This window comes from Sarcophilus harrisii, chromosome 1, assembly GCF_902635505.1.
Source record: "Sarcophilus harrisii chromosome 1, mSarHar1.11, whole genome shotgun sequence".
In the NCBI taxonomy this organism is placed as follows: Eukaryota; Metazoa; Chordata; class Mammalia; order Dasyuromorphia; family Dasyuridae; genus Sarcophilus; species Sarcophilus harrisii.
In genome coordinates, this window is record NC_045426.1 from 271,703,917 (window position 1) to 271,721,159 (window position 17,243).

Below are 17,243 nucleotides of genomic sequence, written 5' to 3' on the forward strand. Positions count from 1 at the left end.
GGATTTGATGTGGTGCATTATTATCAGGAATGATACGTGCTCGATCCATTGACTACCTTATCACATACACAAAGGGAGGCCACACTCCTGAGACTGTTAACTTGTTAACATGACTGCAGCTTGCTCAACCCAAAGGACCCTTCCTTCCCCTGAGCAGGTACCCTAGAGGTATTCTTGTTCTACAAATAACCTTTGTGACCTAAGCACCCTTTTCCTGGCATCCCATCATGTGGATGCTGATGTAGAGATAATGTGCATGTTTGTTTTAGTCTAGGACCCTCCCTAACTCTCTAGACCCTCCTCTTACTTCCCTTTCCCCTCTTACCTTTAAATAGCTTTCCTATCACTCACAGCCTATTGCCAAATCATTTTTATTTACCCATGTGCTTTTTTTCAGGCTCCTTGTGGCTACAATAACACCTTTTGTGAGTTTTTCACATTCTAAACTACTCTCCCAGAACCTGGTGTTTTTCAAACTCACATTTTCCTAACTCTGAAGTTTTATGTTCTATCTGCTTTGTTTTTATGGGAAAAATTTTCCAGAACTTGAAGACAGTTATCATTTCCACTCCTCAAATCTTTTCTTTGATCTAAACATCTTTAATTCCTTCAACTAATCATCACATGGATACAAAGAAGAATCTTCCTCCTTCATTCCTTTCTTTCATCACCTGTCTCCAGCTGAAGGTGGTCTCCCTCCTCCTTTAAATTTATAAAGTGCTTTATTTGGAACCCTACCCTCATTCTTTTGCATCTATCCCACTCTACCTTATAATGTATTTAGGACACTAGATTTAGAGCTAAGAGGGACCTCAGAGCTAATCTAAATCAATCTCTCATTTTACAGATTAAAAAAATGGAGGCCTATAATATGGAAATGTTTTGCATGATTTCATTTTATCATGGGTACCATATTGCTATTTTCTTGATGGGTAGAAATGGGGCTGGAGGAAGAAAATTTGGAACTCATCAAAAAATGAGTGCTAGTAAATGAATGATAGCTAAATGAATACATAAATGTGTGCTTTTGTTTTTTAAAGAAAATGAAGGAAGAGAGAGATGAAGGTAAACACCCCCAGATAGCAAATTGTGGGTGGAGCATAGGGAAGGAGAAATACCAAGTGGAATTCAAACTCATCATCTAATACCTTTCCTCCCTTATTCCCCACTTCCAATATAATAATTCTACTGCATCATGATTTGCGTATGTTTTAGAAGGTCCTTGAAAACAAGGTTTATGTCTCATCTATCTTTATATCCTTAGTCTTACACATTTTGGAATGGCCTGAATTTGATGGATATAAATTAAAAGCACTCCCAATGAAGAAACAATGTGAGTCAACACTGTCTCTGTAACTCAAATTCCTAGAGATAGGCCTAGGGCACCAAGGGGTTGTGACTCAACAAGGCTCACTTGTGGTAGTGATAGGCTTTGAATGTAGGTATTCTTAGCTCCACGGTTAGCTCACTTTTGCACTGTACAATTCTGCCTCTTCATTGTAGCATTTAATATTGGTGGAATTTGAATTTGAAATGTAGTAAAATCTGTCTGAACTAAAAATAAGACTAAAAACTCAGGTTTGGGTGAATGTTATGATATCCTATCAATTCCAAAAGACCTTTATCTTATGATTTTACATATACACATATACACGTATACATAGACATACGTGTGTGTGTATGTTTATGTATATATTTTAGGGGCATATAGTTGGTTCAGTGAATAGAGCATCAGCCCTGGAGTCAAGCCAGAGTTCAAATCCAGTCTCAGACACTTACTAGATATGTGACCCTGGACAAGTGGATCACTTAACCCTGATTGCACTCCCCTCCCCCCCAATAACCTAAACATATGCATATGTGCAGGTGTGTGCATATATGGGCATGTGTACATATATCCATATGTGGATTTATATATTTTATATTGAAGATAATTATATTTTAATAATATTTCCTTTGCAGTCCAAAATACATAAGAATTTTTAAAACATCTTTAAAAATATTATTCTGTGCATTGTATTTTCACCTTTTTGTTGTTTGTTTACTTGGTTTTTTTCCCCTGTGATCTGTTTTTTCCTGCACAGCATGATAAATATGGAAATATGTTTAGAAGAACTTTCATGCTTACCCTATTTATGGATGGCTTAGGGGAGGGGGCAAGGAGAGAAAGAGGGAGGAAAATTTGGAACACAAGGTTTTGTAAAGGTGAAAGTTGAAAACTAAATTTGCATATATTTGAAAAAATAAAATACTATTAAAATGTAAAAAAAAAATTATTCTGTGTAAGCATCTATAGGTTTCACTAGACTACTAAATGGGTCCATTACAAAAAAATGGTCTAGAACTCCTGAATTACAATAAAGTGGAAAGAGAAAAGCTTGAGCTCATGAAGTGACTTCAATATTATTAAATTAATTAAAGTAGTGTAACCAATAAAGACTGATCAACTCCTCTGAAATGCAGACTATCTAATTCTATGGAGACATTGGCTAGCACCCAAGCTACTAAGAAAAGATTAAAAGTTAAAGTAAATAAATAGAATTTAGTTTAATAAAGTGACATGGCAAATAATGCATCACCACAGGAACAGAAGTGCTAACATAAGTCCTTTTACATACATTTTCCAGGAAACAGACTAACAGAGCAAACTCTTTAAACAATATCCCACCCAAATTAATGCACAAATACTTTTTTTTAAACCATTAAAAAAGATTAACAGTACACATTTGGAGTGTAGTCCTTATAGTCAAATATCTTTAACAATAAATTCCAATAAGAGAATTTCAGTCTTGAACAAGTGGCTGCTAAAGTACCTCCATATTATTATTCTGATAAAAGCAATTAAGGCTTAAAGTGTTTTTCAATTCATCCCCAGACTCCAAATGGAAGAAGACACAATAAGTAGCCAATATGCTTTGAATAAAGTCCTACATCTTTACAAGTCAGGCCCCTAGGAGTATATTTTAAAGCTTAGATTTGGGATTTTTCAAAATACTAGCAGCCTCCCTGTTTGGGAGATTTTTTTTTTTTTTTTTTTTTACTTTGGAAGAAGGATGGGGAAAAGGAGGGAATTGTGTTATTTTCAAGACTTTCTGGTACTGCTCTTGTGGGTATGGCCCCTTGATAAAGCCTTCCTGACTGTAGCTGTGTCAGCAACATGAAGGGACCATGTGAATCCGCCAGCATCCTGTTGTCCCAGAGATCCTTCAACAATCAACCTGAAAATACTAAAGAATATTTCTATGGTGGTGATCACCTACTAATCCTATTAGTCCTGCACCCTGAAAAAAAGCCATAATCCAATGTCGTAAACACAATATGACCCCTAAAGCCTTTAAAATAAAGTCTTGGTTTCAGTCATGTCTTGTAGAGTCGGGATTTTGGACGGTCACTGGGCACTTGTTTCCAAGGATTTGCTGATGCTTTAGCGTGCTGCAAAATAAGAAATGAAGAGTCAGTCCTAAGACTTTGTTAGTGTATACAGAACTACTTATCTCTTGTTTACCATTCCTTGCTACCACACACCTGTTGGTCCCATTTTACAGGTACCTAAGTGGCACAATAACCCTAGCATTAGATCTGGAGTCAATTAGACCAGAGTTCAAATTCATCCTCAGAGACTCAATTGCTGTGTGACTCTGAACAAGTTACTTAAGCACTACCTGCCTCAATTTTCCTCATCTATAAAATGAGAATAATTATAGTACCTACCTCCCAAGATTGTTATAAGACCAAATGAGATAATATTTATAAAGTACTTTGCAAATCTTGAAGTACTATATAAATATTAACCATTATGATTATGATTATGATTACTATTATTACAGATGAGAAAATAAAGAGCCTAGGGTGGATCAAATGAACTACTTAAACAAATGAATTATTGTTAGGGACAAGTGTAGAGATTGGTGTTCTTAGTTCTTCAGTATGGAGTTATTTAGTCTTTTATTATTTAATCTTTGTATCTTGCCATTCTGACTAATAAAAAAAATAACTATAGACTGCTTGTCATCTGGGGAAGGGATTGGAGGGAGGGAGGGGAAAAATCGGAACAGAAGTGAGTACAAGAGATAATATTGTAAAAAATTACCCTGGCATGGGTTCTGTCAATAAAAAGTTATTAAAAAAAATAACTATAACAAGATTACATTAATACAATACAAGGTTACATATTTTATTCCTATAGTATCTTCACTATTTTAAAGATATAATGTTTCTCTTCTATATAGATATAATTGTATCTAAATTATTCTACATAGATATAAAGGTAAACTTTTAATGAATTATTGAAGTAGTATAGTAGGGCAGTAAGGTGTCACCTTGAGTCAGGAAGAGTTATTTTCCTGAGTTCAAATTTGACCTCAGACACTTACTAGCTAAGTGATTGTGGCAATTCATCTAACTTGTCTACCTCATTTCTCCACCTGTAAAATGGGAATAATAATAGCACCTACTTCCCAAGGTAGTTGTAAGGATAAAATTATGATTACAAATTGCTTAGTATAGTGCCTGGCACACAGTAAGCAATATAAAAATGTTAGCTACTATTACTATTGTTATAATATAGATTAAGCCAAGTATTGTGCTAAGCACTAGATTATTCAGTGATGGCAAGCTGCTTGTTACAAAGATATTACTACAAAATGCATTGTAGCTTATGAGTGAAGTACCCCTAAATTTGTATAATAGTTAAACCCCCAAAATTTCAGCCTCAAATGATGGTATTTTGGTCTAATGTAGCTAGATTGGAGAAGAGAAAATTGGGCAGTATTTCTATAGCATTCCCATGAATCTCTTCCATGTCTAACAATAGTATACTTGCCCCACAAACCTCAAAGACCATATACCTAGCTAAAAGAAACCAGTGCAATCTCACCTCCAATTTCATGGACTTGCTACAGAGCAATAAGTGATAGAGAATGGAGGTGATGAGGACAGAGGGGATCTTAAGATTTCTTTACTTTTTCATTGCCTGCTAGTGAGTAAGACTTCCCTAAGAGTAGGAGTTGTCAAAAATCTCCAAAGACTAGAATCTGATGGGAGAAGTGAAGGAAAATGACCTGAGTAATGAAGGTGGGTAGGAGAGGAAGGCTTTTGCTTTTTTACTTTTTTTTTTTCAACTAACAAGCATTGATTTTCTCTCCCTCCCATCTTTTACCTTCTTTGCCTCCCCAAATAAAAGAAAACAAAACAGAACAAAAATGTAAACTTTCTATTATTTGAGTTGGGAATTAATAATTTTAGATTTTCTTCAACAGTGCTACATATTTGTAGGTAATACAACTATTATTTCTAATTTACAGAAAAAGAAACTGACAGTCTAGAGAGGTTATGATTTGTCTATAATTACACAGTGGATATGAACTAGTTTCTTATTTCTGATGCTCTTTGAACCTCTTCACTAAGCTGCGCCATTATCCTGAGACATGGAATGATTGTTATGTGTGTATATATAAGTGTGTATACAAACATGTTTTACATGTGCATATATACATGTAATTCAGATGTGCATACAGGCATACATACCTATTTTTATTGTGTTTTGCTTTATTGTATTTTACAGATAATGCATTTTTTGTAAATTGAAGGTTTGTGGCAACCCTACATAGAGCAAATCTATCAGCACAATTTTTCCAATGTCATGTATTTATATAGGGTAATTCTCACAATATTTCAAGCTTTGTCACCATTATGATTACTATATTTGTTATGGTGATCTGTGATCATTGATGTTACTATTGTAATTATTTTGGGGTACCATGAACCATAACTGTATAAAATGGCGAACTTGATAAACGTGTGTTCTGTCTGCTTCATTAACTAGTATTCCCCTTTTTCCTGTTTCCTCAGACCTCCCTATTCCCCGAGACATAACAGTATTGAAATTAGACCAATCAAAAACCTATAATGGCTTTTAAATGTTCAAAGGAAAGGAAGAGTCAATCAATGCAGCAAATTTCTTTGTTGCCTTATTTTAAGAAATAGTCAAATTCACCTCACCCTTCATCTAATCAGTCAGCAGTCATCAACATCAAGATAAGACCTTCTACCAGCAAAAAGATCACAGCCCACTGAAGGCTGAGATGATGGTTAGCATTTTTTTTTAGAAATAAAGTATTTTTTAAAATTAAGGTATATACATTGTTTTTTAGACATAGTACTATTATGCACTTAGTATATTAAGAGTATATTATAAACATCACTTTTACATGTACCAGAAAACCACAAAATGCAAAAAATGCTTTATTGTGATAGTCACTTTATTGTGTTGGTCTAGAACCAAATCCATAAATATATCAAAGGTATTTCAGTTATAGAGAACTGCCCAATGAAGGCTCAGTCCTTGACAAGGAATGGAGGGGGTCTTATCTCCACTTCGGAGCCCACATAGGTATTCTATGACTGTTTCTGTTTGGTCAATCATGTTGTAAAGAAATGTTCTTTTGATTGGCTGCTGAACCAGCACTGGGTATACATAAAAAAAAGTACCAGCTTGTAAGGAGAGGTCACATACTCCTTTAAGTCCTGCTATTGGGGGAGGATGCAAACTGCTGCAGCACTAGAGTCTAGCAGTTCCTAGTAAATGTAGGGTTATAAAGCCAATTAGGTGCCCACACTATGTACCAATATGTAGGGGCTGGGGAGGCAGTAGGGGATGAGGGAGGGAAGATGGAATTGGACAGGAAGCAAAAGATGTTAAACTTTCCAGACTCAGGAGGGGCCCCTTCATATTCAGCCTGAGTGAAATGTCAATACCCAGATTCAAGGGGAGTGTAGGGAGGAAGGCACTAATCAACCAAAGTAAACCACTTTTTTTGTGCATAGCAACAGAGATTGCTATACATATCTGGGTGGGGAGAAGATATTATGGCAGAATCCTCTTGCTTCCAAGTGCCTGTCTTCCCACCCAAGCCAACATGTAGCCTTAAGTGAACTTGAAGACCCCCTCTGAGAACAGCCAGATGGTACAACTGAATGCCAGGCTTGGAATCAAGGAGCCCTGAGTAGGCAGCTGGGTGGTGCAGTGGATAGAGCTTCAGCCCTGAAGTCAAGAGGATCTGAGTTCAAATCTGACCTGACACTTAACACTTCCTAGTTGTGTGACCCTGGGCAAGTCACTTTATCCCAACTGCCTCAGGTAAGGGAAAAAAAAAAAAAAAACAAAGGAGACCTGAGATCAAATTTAGTCTCAGGGATTGACTTGCTATGTGACCTGGACAAGTAACAACTGCTGCCTGACTCAGTTTCTTCATGCCTTCCATCTTCACCTCTGTCCCTTGGAATCCCTGCTTTCCTTCAGCATTTAAATCAAATGCCACCTCCTATAGTGAGGCTTTTCCTGATCTCCCCACAACCCTAGCTACTAGTACCTCCTCCATGAAAAGTTCCTTTTTATTTATTTCATACATTTTTATATGAGCACATGTTATTTCCCTAAGCTCCCAAGGCAGAAAATTTCATGTTTGTCTTCATATTCCCATTGCCTAATACAGAATGCAGAACATAACAGGTGCCTAATAAATGACTGTTGACTAATTATAAAACTAATGGGTCCTATATTCAGAGTTAGAATGGGCCTTAGGAAGAACTTTTATACATGGTCTATCCATATAAGCATGGAAGTGATCCAATTGATATTATAACTCCTCCTGAGCTTGATACATGGCAAAAGATGGGAATTCTTAACCATTTTTGTATCATGGACCCCTTGGGGAGTCTAAGGAAGCCAATGAACCCCTTCTCAGAATAATGTTTCTCAATATATAAAATAAAATACATAAAATCCCAAAGGAAACCAATTGTTTTAAAATACAGTCATCCAATTTTTTTTTTCTTAAAAGTTCACAGACATAAGGTTAAGCACTCCTGATCTGAAGAGTAATCATAAGTTGTTATACATATTTTTAGAAAAATCTTCAAATAAGGAAGTTACATTCTTATGTAAATATTTACCTGAAAGAGAACCAATAGTTGGTGAGGCTCGAGAGCACCACGTAGCACACACTGAGTGTTCCAGATATGGCCAGGGACACGAAACCCAAGCCACATAGTACACAGAGCAAGGTGAGGCCGCCCACAGATATAACGAATCCTGGAGAGAGGAGAATCCTGTTATAAAAGGACCCAGGCAAGCACAAGGACTGTGTTTGGAGCTAATGGCACCACATTGTGATTCCTATGTTTTGATGGTGACTGCACCTGAGTTAGAGGCAGAGATCTGTAAAGAGTTCTCTCCTGCCCCGAGGACAAGGACGAGGAGGGGAGGGAGGAAGAAGAAGGAAGGATAGAAAGAGTATAGACATGGAGATCTTATGTTTTCAGAGTACTTGTCATCTGAAAAGTCTGAGTACTTTCCATAGAAAAATAAAGAAAAAAAATATGACAGAGATAAAATCCTCTCTTCAAAGAACTGATTAAGGATTCCATTATGACAAATAATTTCTAATCTGCATTAAGAATTGTATGTGGGGAAGATAAAAAATAAAAGGGGATTCTGACTTTAACCAGAAGCACTTGGTCTAAGAGATTTCATTAGAATAGATATAATATTGCATATAAGAAGTGATCAATAAATGCTATTTAACTGAGTAGTCTTAGGAAAGCCATTTAAGCTTGGGGACTCAGTTCCTCTTTTGTAAAAGTGTGGGTGTTGGGCTAGACTTCCCTGGCTTCCTTTAAGTTTCAACTAAAATTCCATCTTTTACAGGAACTCTTTCCCATACCTTCTTTGGGGGTGAAGAAGAATAGGGGTTAGGTGACTAGTCCAAGGTCACACAGCTAATATGTATCTGAGGCTAGATTTGAACTCGGGTCCTCCTGATTACAGAGACAGTGCTCTATTCACTGTGCTACTTGTCTCCCATTCCCTCTTCATTATAGTGCCCCCCTTTTGTTAATTATTTCCTATTTGTCCTGTATATAGTTTGCTTTGTATATCTTTGATGGGAACAGTCTCACCTATTAGATACTAAATTCCTAGAGGGCAAAAACTGTCTTTTGTCTGTTTTTGCATCCCCCACGTTTAGCACAATGCCTGGAACAGAGTAGGTACTTCTTGTTTTATCTGATTTCATGACATCAGAAAGATGATGCTATGGCATGCAAGTGAGTTAGATTTAAATGAGGGAGGCCTGTGCAAGGTCATCTGCTTCCCTTTCCCCTCCTCAGCGATCTGGGTCTAGTGACCAGATATGGATCGAGACAATTGAAAATGGCCCTAGATGCAATGAGAGACCTTGGCCAACTGGAAATGGCCCTAGATGCAATGGGAGACCTTGGCCATCTGGAAATGGCCCTAAATGCAATGGGAGACCTTGGCCTTTTCAACCTAAGATCTTCAACAGGTCTCATTTTGGACTGAGGCTGCATCCATTCAGTGATTAAGGCTAGGTAGCAATTGAGGCAAAGATTCTAGCTCTATACTTCCTTCTTGGCATTTAAAGATCTGGAACAATGAGAGAAGGGGTAGAAGGAAAATATGGTTACAGGGATGAGGATGAGGCAAAAACACCAAGAAGTAGAAGGCTGTTTCAGCATGGAGCTATTCTATGTTTTTCATTTTGGATAATAAAGGTCTGAGAATTAAACACAGTGAATGGCCATTCAGCTATTGTAAGCTACTAGTTAGTCCTCCTTACCATCTAAAACCAAACTGTCTTTTGACTGTGGGCAGACTGAATTTATCTTCAAGGTTTTTTTTTCTTCAACTCTAAATCTTTAACTTGCCCACAACACAAAGAGAAATGTATACAGAACAAATTGTTGTAGCTTGCTATCATCGTAGAATTTGATACTTAAGTTCATCCACAGCACAGGGTACACCTCAACAGTCAGCACTTAATAAATATTGATCGATTAATAGGTGATTTGTAAGGGTTCTTCTAATGCTACATTTAAGATCCTATGACTAATCCATTTTATGAAGAGAAAATATGAAATACCTTCCACTAATATAACTCCAACACAGGCTGCCAGAGACATCAAGACCACAAGCAGCAGGAAGAATCCAACAGGAATGGAAGATACCATAATGAACATCAGCAAGGTTAAGGCCACAAAGGGATGTTTATCTAGGTATTGACCAACTGGAGAGTTCATAAAAGCAATCACCTGTGAACAAAGGGGACAGAGAGTTACTACATAGGTCAGGCAGCATTGTAACCACGTTGGGGAAACAGAATCTAAAGAACTTTTCTCTTAGTCCTGACATGACTCTACTCTAGGTCAAATAATCAAAGAAGTTTGGATAGTCACTCTAATTGTGATTGTGAAATGTCCTGATGGATGTGACAAAGCCATAGAGATAATCTAAAATTTAGGTCAATGAAAGGGTTTGGGATTTTCTGAAGTAGCTTGGTGTAATCTGAACCTGGTTTTTGTCTCCTTAAATTGAAATGTGAGCATCTTGAGAACAGGGTTTGTTTCATTTTTCAACTTTCATCTTCTGCTTATCCCAGTGCTTGACACATAAATGAGAGCTTAAATGCCTTTTCATTCATCCATTTATTCATCAATCATTCAGTACAACTTGACACAGATGGTCTCTGAGGTCCCTTTCAACTCAGCAATGCCATGATTTAGCTCTGAAGGGTTTTCCTTTCCATATAGTGCCAAACTTGCAATTTGGTAGCCCTATCTTGAAATACAGTTAAGTCCTCTGAAGCTATGACACAAATCTAATTCAAGGAAAGATTGATATAATATGGTAAAACCTGGAAAATTTCTGAGGTTGCCTTTCCTCTCTAACCCCACTCCTTTAGACATTTAATACTCTAATATCATCTGACTTCAGCATCTTACTTTGATATCCCATTTCTGGACAGTGCCCCATGCTCCAATTTTTTCTCAACTCCCTCCCCTTTGCTAAAGGACTCTTCAGAGTGATAACTAGCTATTGTGATAATCCTACTTTTTACAGGAAACTTTCCTAGTCTCCTCCCATTTCCCCCACAGTTAATGCTTCCTTTCAGAGATAATCTTCTAATCTACTCTCTATATATCTTGCCTGTCCATAGAGTAGTGGGGTTTTTTTGTCTTCTCTATTGCATGTGAACTCCTTGAGGATAAGAACTATGCTTTTGCCTTGTTTAGTATATCCAAAGCCACACAGTGAAATGTCTCTTACATAACAATAAAGGTTTATTAACTGATTTGCTTAGTGCTTTTTCAGTGTCCAACTCTTCATGACACAATCTGGGTATTTCTTGCAAAGATACTGGAATGGTTTGCTATTTCATCCCTAATTCATTTTACAGATGAAAAAACTGAGGCAAACATGGCCAAATGGCTTGTCCGGCGTCACATAGCTAGTATTTGAAGCCAGATATAAACTCAGGAAGATGAGTCTTCATGATTCCAGGAACCACACTTTAGGTGCAAAGAAGTCATTCTTTGCCTCAATTTCTACCTAGTTTTAATGACTAAATGTGTGTGGCTTCAGTCAAACTGAGACCTGTTAAAGACCTTAGCTTAGAAAGGCCAGAGTTCCCCACTGTATCCAGGGCTATCTCCTGAACTAAATCTGGCCAAGGGGACCGAAGTGGCTCTGGAAGGGAAAGTGAGGCAAGTGACCTTGCCCAGCCTCTCTCACTTCAATCCAGTTCACTTGCATGTCATAGTATCTCCTCCCTGATATCATGGTCCTTTTCAAGAATAAAGGACAAACAACAATAACTTTCTGCCCATTGAATTACCTACAGACTGGCATATAAAAAGTAACTGTTCTAGCTAGAACTGCTACATTTCTGTGGGAATCTGCTAGAAACACAGCATTAAAACAAAAGTAAATCTGATGGACATTTCAAGTATGGTAAAAGTAGGTGGAGAAGATCGTGGGAGAGGAGCAGGCTTTCTGACAACTTTCAAAATTACACCATATAATGCATTCCACCTACAGGTGTGGTTGATTTTGCTTACTATAGTAATCCAGCTCACAGAGGAAGGGGGAGCTCTGTAATTCTTCTTAGATCAACAACATTTGCTTAGAAATTTCTCCTTGTATCCCCGAATTTAATTTTGGTTCAAGAGCCTCAATAGTCAAGATAATCAGAGAGTAGAGAAGGATCTTTTTACAGGAAGTAGTTAATAGGTCTGCAAAAGCTGATTGGCCAGGTGAGAGTCCCAGATCTTGGACTTGGTTGTGTCTACTTCCAAATGCCTTTAAAGTACTTTTCTAGGATAACACCTTTGAAGAGGCCATTCCCTAAATCAGGACTAGCAGGAAAATAGTTGGCAAGTAGTATTGCTTAAATTATTTAAAGGTGGAGGTCACACTAAAACCAGGCAGTCTGCATTGTGGTCAACAACAAAAATAGAAATAGAAAATAGAAAAAAAAATAGAAATATATAAATAGAAAAATAGAAATATATAAGACTCAGGATTTGAGCATCTATTAACTTGTCAAACTGTTAAGCAAATATCTCAGGGCTACTTGGGGGTGAGGTGGAGTGAGAGAATGATTAATAAACCATCTAACATTATATCCTCTATATTTTCCAAGCTAATATATGTCAATTGTTGTGTAAAATAATAGGGATTATAAAGATGCAAACGAGATGAAATCTGTTATCTTTTCTACAATTCAGAGAGCTTTACAAAACCCTAAAAACGATCCTTGGAAGAGAAATTATTTCTACATGTTTAGCAATCAGACCTTACTTGTGTATCAGGATTCTGTTACTCTCCAGTCTGGATCAGACCCTTTCTGGGTTCTAAGATCAACTTTCTATTCATTACACTGTTTCCACTGTTTCTACCTTAAATTGATAGAGAACAGTGAACAGATATTAAATCATACAACCAGACTAGTTTCTAATAGCTGTAGCGCTTCATTTGAAAAGTCTTCACTAAGACCCACCCTATAATATAAGAAAAAAATTACAAATCACATAGTTTAAGGAAAGAAAACTAGATTTGAAATAAGAGAATTTGAATTCAAATCTGATCCTAAATGTGTTCTCTGAGACTAAATTTCTTCACTTGTAAAGTGATGGGGTTGGATTAGATCAGTGGTTCCCATTTAGCAGTTTGCAAACTCATTGCTTGTTTGAGTCTATGATTCATACTAAAATTTTTCAATATCTCCTAAGGCAGTAAATAACTAAAGAGTAGCATATTAAATTACCTTGGGGAAGTTTATAACACATTTTTGTTGTTGCTGAAACAACATAGAACAAAAAATCAGAACCAGTATTTTAAATGATTTATAAAGGTTTCTTCCAGCTCTAAAACCTATGATAAATAAAGGTTTATATTCTGGCACTGGGAAGCCAACAGATGAATCATACTCACCTTAGAGTTGCTCTGGATGGAATTGATCAATGAAACTAGCTTCCTCTGAAGCTCCTGCAAATCTTTGGACGTACTGGAGGTCTCCATTTTCACCATCTTGCTTTCTTCTCTGTTCAAGCTTTCTCACGGAAGTGGTAAACAGAATAAACCAACTCTGTATTTCACATGTCTCCGTTTACTTCTTGCTGTAAGGGAAAAAAGGTAATTCTTAATCAACTAACGGTCTGCAACAAATCAAATCAAAGTACTATAGCTGCTGAGCATAATTTCTAAAATCCTGCTTTCCTCCATCAAAGATCTGACAATTTCCATCGATGCTGATCTCACCCTTTCTAATCTTTCCCTATTATTTATTATACATACCACGAATTTGAGTACTAGATTCATAGACCTGAATTTTAATTACTTTATGCACACAATTTCTTTAAAGTCCCTAAAAATTGACTGTATCCACAGCACTATGCTAACCTTCTAATCTTTCCCTATTATTTATTATACATACCACGAATTTGAGTACTAGATTCATAGACCTGAATTTTAATTACTTTATGCACACAATTTCTTTAAAGTCCCTAAAAATTGACTGTATCCACAGCACTATGCTAACCTTCTAATCTTTCCCTATTATTTATTATACATACCACGAATTTGAGTACTAGATTCATAGACCTGAATTTTAATTACTTTATGCACACAATTTCTTTAAAGTCCCTAAAAATTGACTGTATCCACAGCACTATGCTAACCTCATAGTAGGAGTTCAATACATTCCCATTAATAATGAAATGGACTTCAAACGTGAATGGTATAAAGGTGAACTGAGCCTACAACCATAGTCATCCTCTTTCTCTCCTATCTCCAAGTGACCCATTTAGTTTGTAATATCAACCTGAAAAGAATCTTATCTCAAGTCCTGTTATATTTGAGCAATTCCCAAGCTTATTCAAGATTTATTATCTTTTATATCAAAAGACCAAATTTGCTAGTGGTTGCATCTAACATTACAAAGTAAACAAGTTTCTAAGAGACACTGATCAACAAGTGTTTACTGAATTCCTGTCATATAAACTGTATTTTTATAAATCCAAATCATAGTCCATATGTAATAGGAACATTTGGTACAGTATTGTTACAATAAAGCAAAAAATCATTTTATTAAGCAAACATTCTCTTCTAAGAAGAGTCTAGATTTGCATCAAGTCTAGATTTTCAACTCAGGTCTGCTTAAAACAATTTCCCAGCAATAGTTCCAGGTTTTGGGGCACTGTGTTGATTGTTTATCTCATTTCTGTTCAACGCAGCTTTGTCCTCCCCAGACCACTTATTTAGGATTTGAGAAACTGTAAAGATTACATCAACAAAGCTTTCCTCTCTCCATCTGTCACCAAGCCCTTGTTTCTAGAGTTTGTTACTGCTCAGCTTTGTATTTATACAGTGATTTTTTAACCTTTTTTTTTGGTGTCAAAGACCCCTTTGGCAATCTAACAAAGCTTGTGGACCCCTTCTCAGAAGAATGTCTTTAAATGCGCTAAGTACCTTACATAGGTTTATAAAGGAAACTAATAATGCAATAGTTTCATATGTTTATATATTATAATTAGATACTGTACTGCCACATATTTATATGTGCACATATTACATACAAGTATATTTAAATATATGTTTATATGTGCATATACATGAATGTTAAAAATTTCAGAACGCCAGGTTAAGAAGGCCTGGCCGGATCATTTCATGCAAAAAGAAGGAATAAATCCCAACAGCTCCCACAGACAAAAACCTAACCACTGTAAGTTAGAGTTCAGGGAGGGAAGTCAACATCTTACTCTTGTTCCTTCTTGAATCCCAAAGTCAATACTGCCTCAGTCTACCCTTCTCCGGGGGGCCAAACTGTCACCCCAACAACATTCTAATCTAGAGCTCAAAGCTGAGGCGGCTGAACTGGGGACGGGGTGAGAATGGAAACTTTCCAAAGAAGAAGAACCAGAGCCCCCTGTTATACCTCTCTCTTCTTACAGCCTCAAATACTAATGTTTCCGCTTTCCCAAACCTCAGATTTAGCTCAGGGCCTCTGGTTCCCAAAAAGCTCCGAAAGTTAGGGAGCAGGGAAACACTAGGTTTCCGATTGGGCCACAAAGAGAGAGAAGGGATTAAGGGAAGGTGTGTTTTGTTTTTTGTTTTGTTTTTGTTGGGGGGGAGGGGAGGGAAGAGGAGGGGGAGGAGTTGGAGGCACCGAGTGCTTACCAGTTCCTCGGGCTCCCCACCTCCCCAGCTCCAGGGACTCTCACCTGCTCTAGACTTCCTCCGCAGCTCCAGCCGTTCCAGACCCCGCTGCCCACCCGCGTTGACCAGCGGAGCAGAGAAGCGAAGGTCCCCGGCCGCGCGCGGGCGGAGGCAGGAGACCGTAAAGGAAGTGGAGAAGACTGAGCCAAAGCAAATGCACGTAGGGGGCGGGAGCTGGGTGACAGTCGGCCTCAGCTTCTCTACGGTCCCTTCCCCGCCCAATCCGCCTCCTACAGCCAGCACCGCCCCTTCTCTCACGAAACAGCCCCTTCTCTCCTTAGCCTGGCGAAAGGAACTCCACCCGAGCCTGGGCGGCTGTCAGTTTGGAGTAGCAGTGGGCAGCTGGGGTCGGAGCGCGATGCTGTGACTGAGAACGCAAGCAGCCGACGATGTTTGGAAACAGCGAGAACAGGAGGATGCAGGGCTGGAACTGTCCAGAGAGACAGCTCTGCTGCTCACCGTGGGGGATGGCAGAGGGTCCGTGAGGGAGTCTTCCGCTTGGTCTCTATGCACCGGGCAGTCCCTTTCTGTCCCCTCCCTGCTGGACGTCTGTCGAGAAACCAGAGTAGTAAAAAACTTCCTTACATCTTACGAGTAGTACTTGTTTTCTTGAGAGGACGGAGGAGGAGTCCAAAGAAATTCATCTCTAAATGGGAGAAATGTGAGCCTTGATGCTCCTCCCAATGTCGTGTGTGTGTGTGTGTGTGTGTGTGTGTGTGTGTGTGTGTGTGTGTGTTTGCGCGCGCGCGCGCTCTGCCTAGTCAAAGTCAAAAAGCGATTATTAAAATTTATTAAGCGCTTACACCGTGCCAGATACGGCTAAACTCTGGGGATCCAAAGAAAGGTAAAAAGATAGGACCTGCTTTCCAGGACTCTCTGTATAACGGGGAAGATAAGTAGGTACAAACAAGATAAAGACAAAATAAATTGGAGATAATCTCAGAGAGAAGGCACTAAGATTAAGAAGGATTGGACAAGGCTTCTTAAAGAAAGCGGGATTTTAGGTGAGTTGAAGGAAGCCTGGAAAGCTAGGTAGTAGAAATGAGCAGGAGAACGTTCCAGTCTAGGGAGATGGTGAAAGCAGCTCGGTCTGAAGACTGATCAGTCATTGAGCAACAACAAAGAGGCCAGTCTTACTGAATTACAGATACTTAAAAGTGCAGTAGCGTGTGAGAAGATTAAAAAGATTAAAAACGGGCCAAACCTGAAAGACAGCCTTGGGTAGGAGATGGCTGTGACTAAGAGACTTAAGAGAATTCAATATTTTGCCCCTGTTCTCAGAGAGCATCTATATGGGAGAGAGGATTTGAACCTTAGTCCAGTAGCCCATTATTTGACACTACTTCTCCAGATCCTTAACTGCTTCCACTACATCTCCAGGCTTCTCCAGATATGAGCAGATGAGTTGAATGTGATCTACTAAAAAATTCATTCATGGATTGAACACTAATTTAAGAGCCAGGTGATCTGAGCCCCACCACTCATTAACCATGTGGCCTTATTTTATCTATCTCTTCTTAGAGCCTCAAATACCAATATTGCCTCTTTCCTAAACCTCAGACCTAGCTCAGGGGTCCTCTGCTTATTAACTAACATACCAGGAGGGTGGCATTAGTCACCATCTTTGAACATGGGATGTATGATCAGGGAGGGGGAACATATTAAGCAG

The 17,243-nt window shown here is 38.2% G+C and overlaps 1 protein-coding gene across 3 annotated transcripts; it reads right to left on the reverse strand.

The window, feature by feature from the left end:
• Window positions 1-2,524: 2,524 nt before the first annotated feature.
• TMEM159 (transmembrane protein 159) lies at window positions 2,525-15,693 on the reverse strand. 3 transcript variants are annotated; one of them, XM_031942267.1, is made up of 5 exons: window positions 15,536-15,556; window positions 13,292-13,476; window positions 9,942-10,110; window positions 7,954-8,092; window positions 2,525-3,432 (listed from the first exon to the last, which is right to left on the reverse strand). In XM_031942267.1, the coding sequence occupies exons 2-5, from the start codon at window positions 13,385-13,387 to the stop codon at window positions 3,354-3,356; spliced, it is 483 nt and encodes a 160-aa protein (XP_031798127.1). In that variant the 5' UTR covers window positions 13,388-13,476; window positions 15,536-15,556; the 3' UTR covers window positions 2,525-3,353. The 3 variants fall into 3 exon arrangements, with proteins under 3 accessions (XP_031798127.1, XP_031798133.1, XP_003763078.1); XM_031942273.1 differs by lacking the exon at window positions 15,536-15,556 and adding an exon at window positions 15,118-15,138; XM_003763030.3 differs by lacking the exon at window positions 15,536-15,556 and adding an exon at window positions 15,580-15,693 and having other exon boundaries at window positions 2,528-3,432.
• Between the last annotated feature and the right edge of the window lie 1,550 nt (window positions 15,694-17,243).

What these genes read in the sequence shown, in the direction of transcription:
- TMEM159 (XM_031942267.1), bottom strand. Translation starts at nt 13,387, where the DNA reads ATGGTGAAAATGGAGACCTCCAGTACGTCCAAAGATTTGCAGGAGCTT. An exon ending in CCATCCAGAGCAACTCTAAG is followed by an intron (nt 10,111 to 13,291) that starts GTGAGTATGATT and finishes CTTTGTTCACAG; the next exon opens with GTGATTGCTTTTATGAACTC. An exon ending in TGGAGTTATATTAGTGGAAG is followed by an intron (nt 8,093 to 9,941) that starts GTATTTCATATT and finishes TCCTCTCTCCAG; the next exon opens with GATTCGTTATATCTGTGGGC.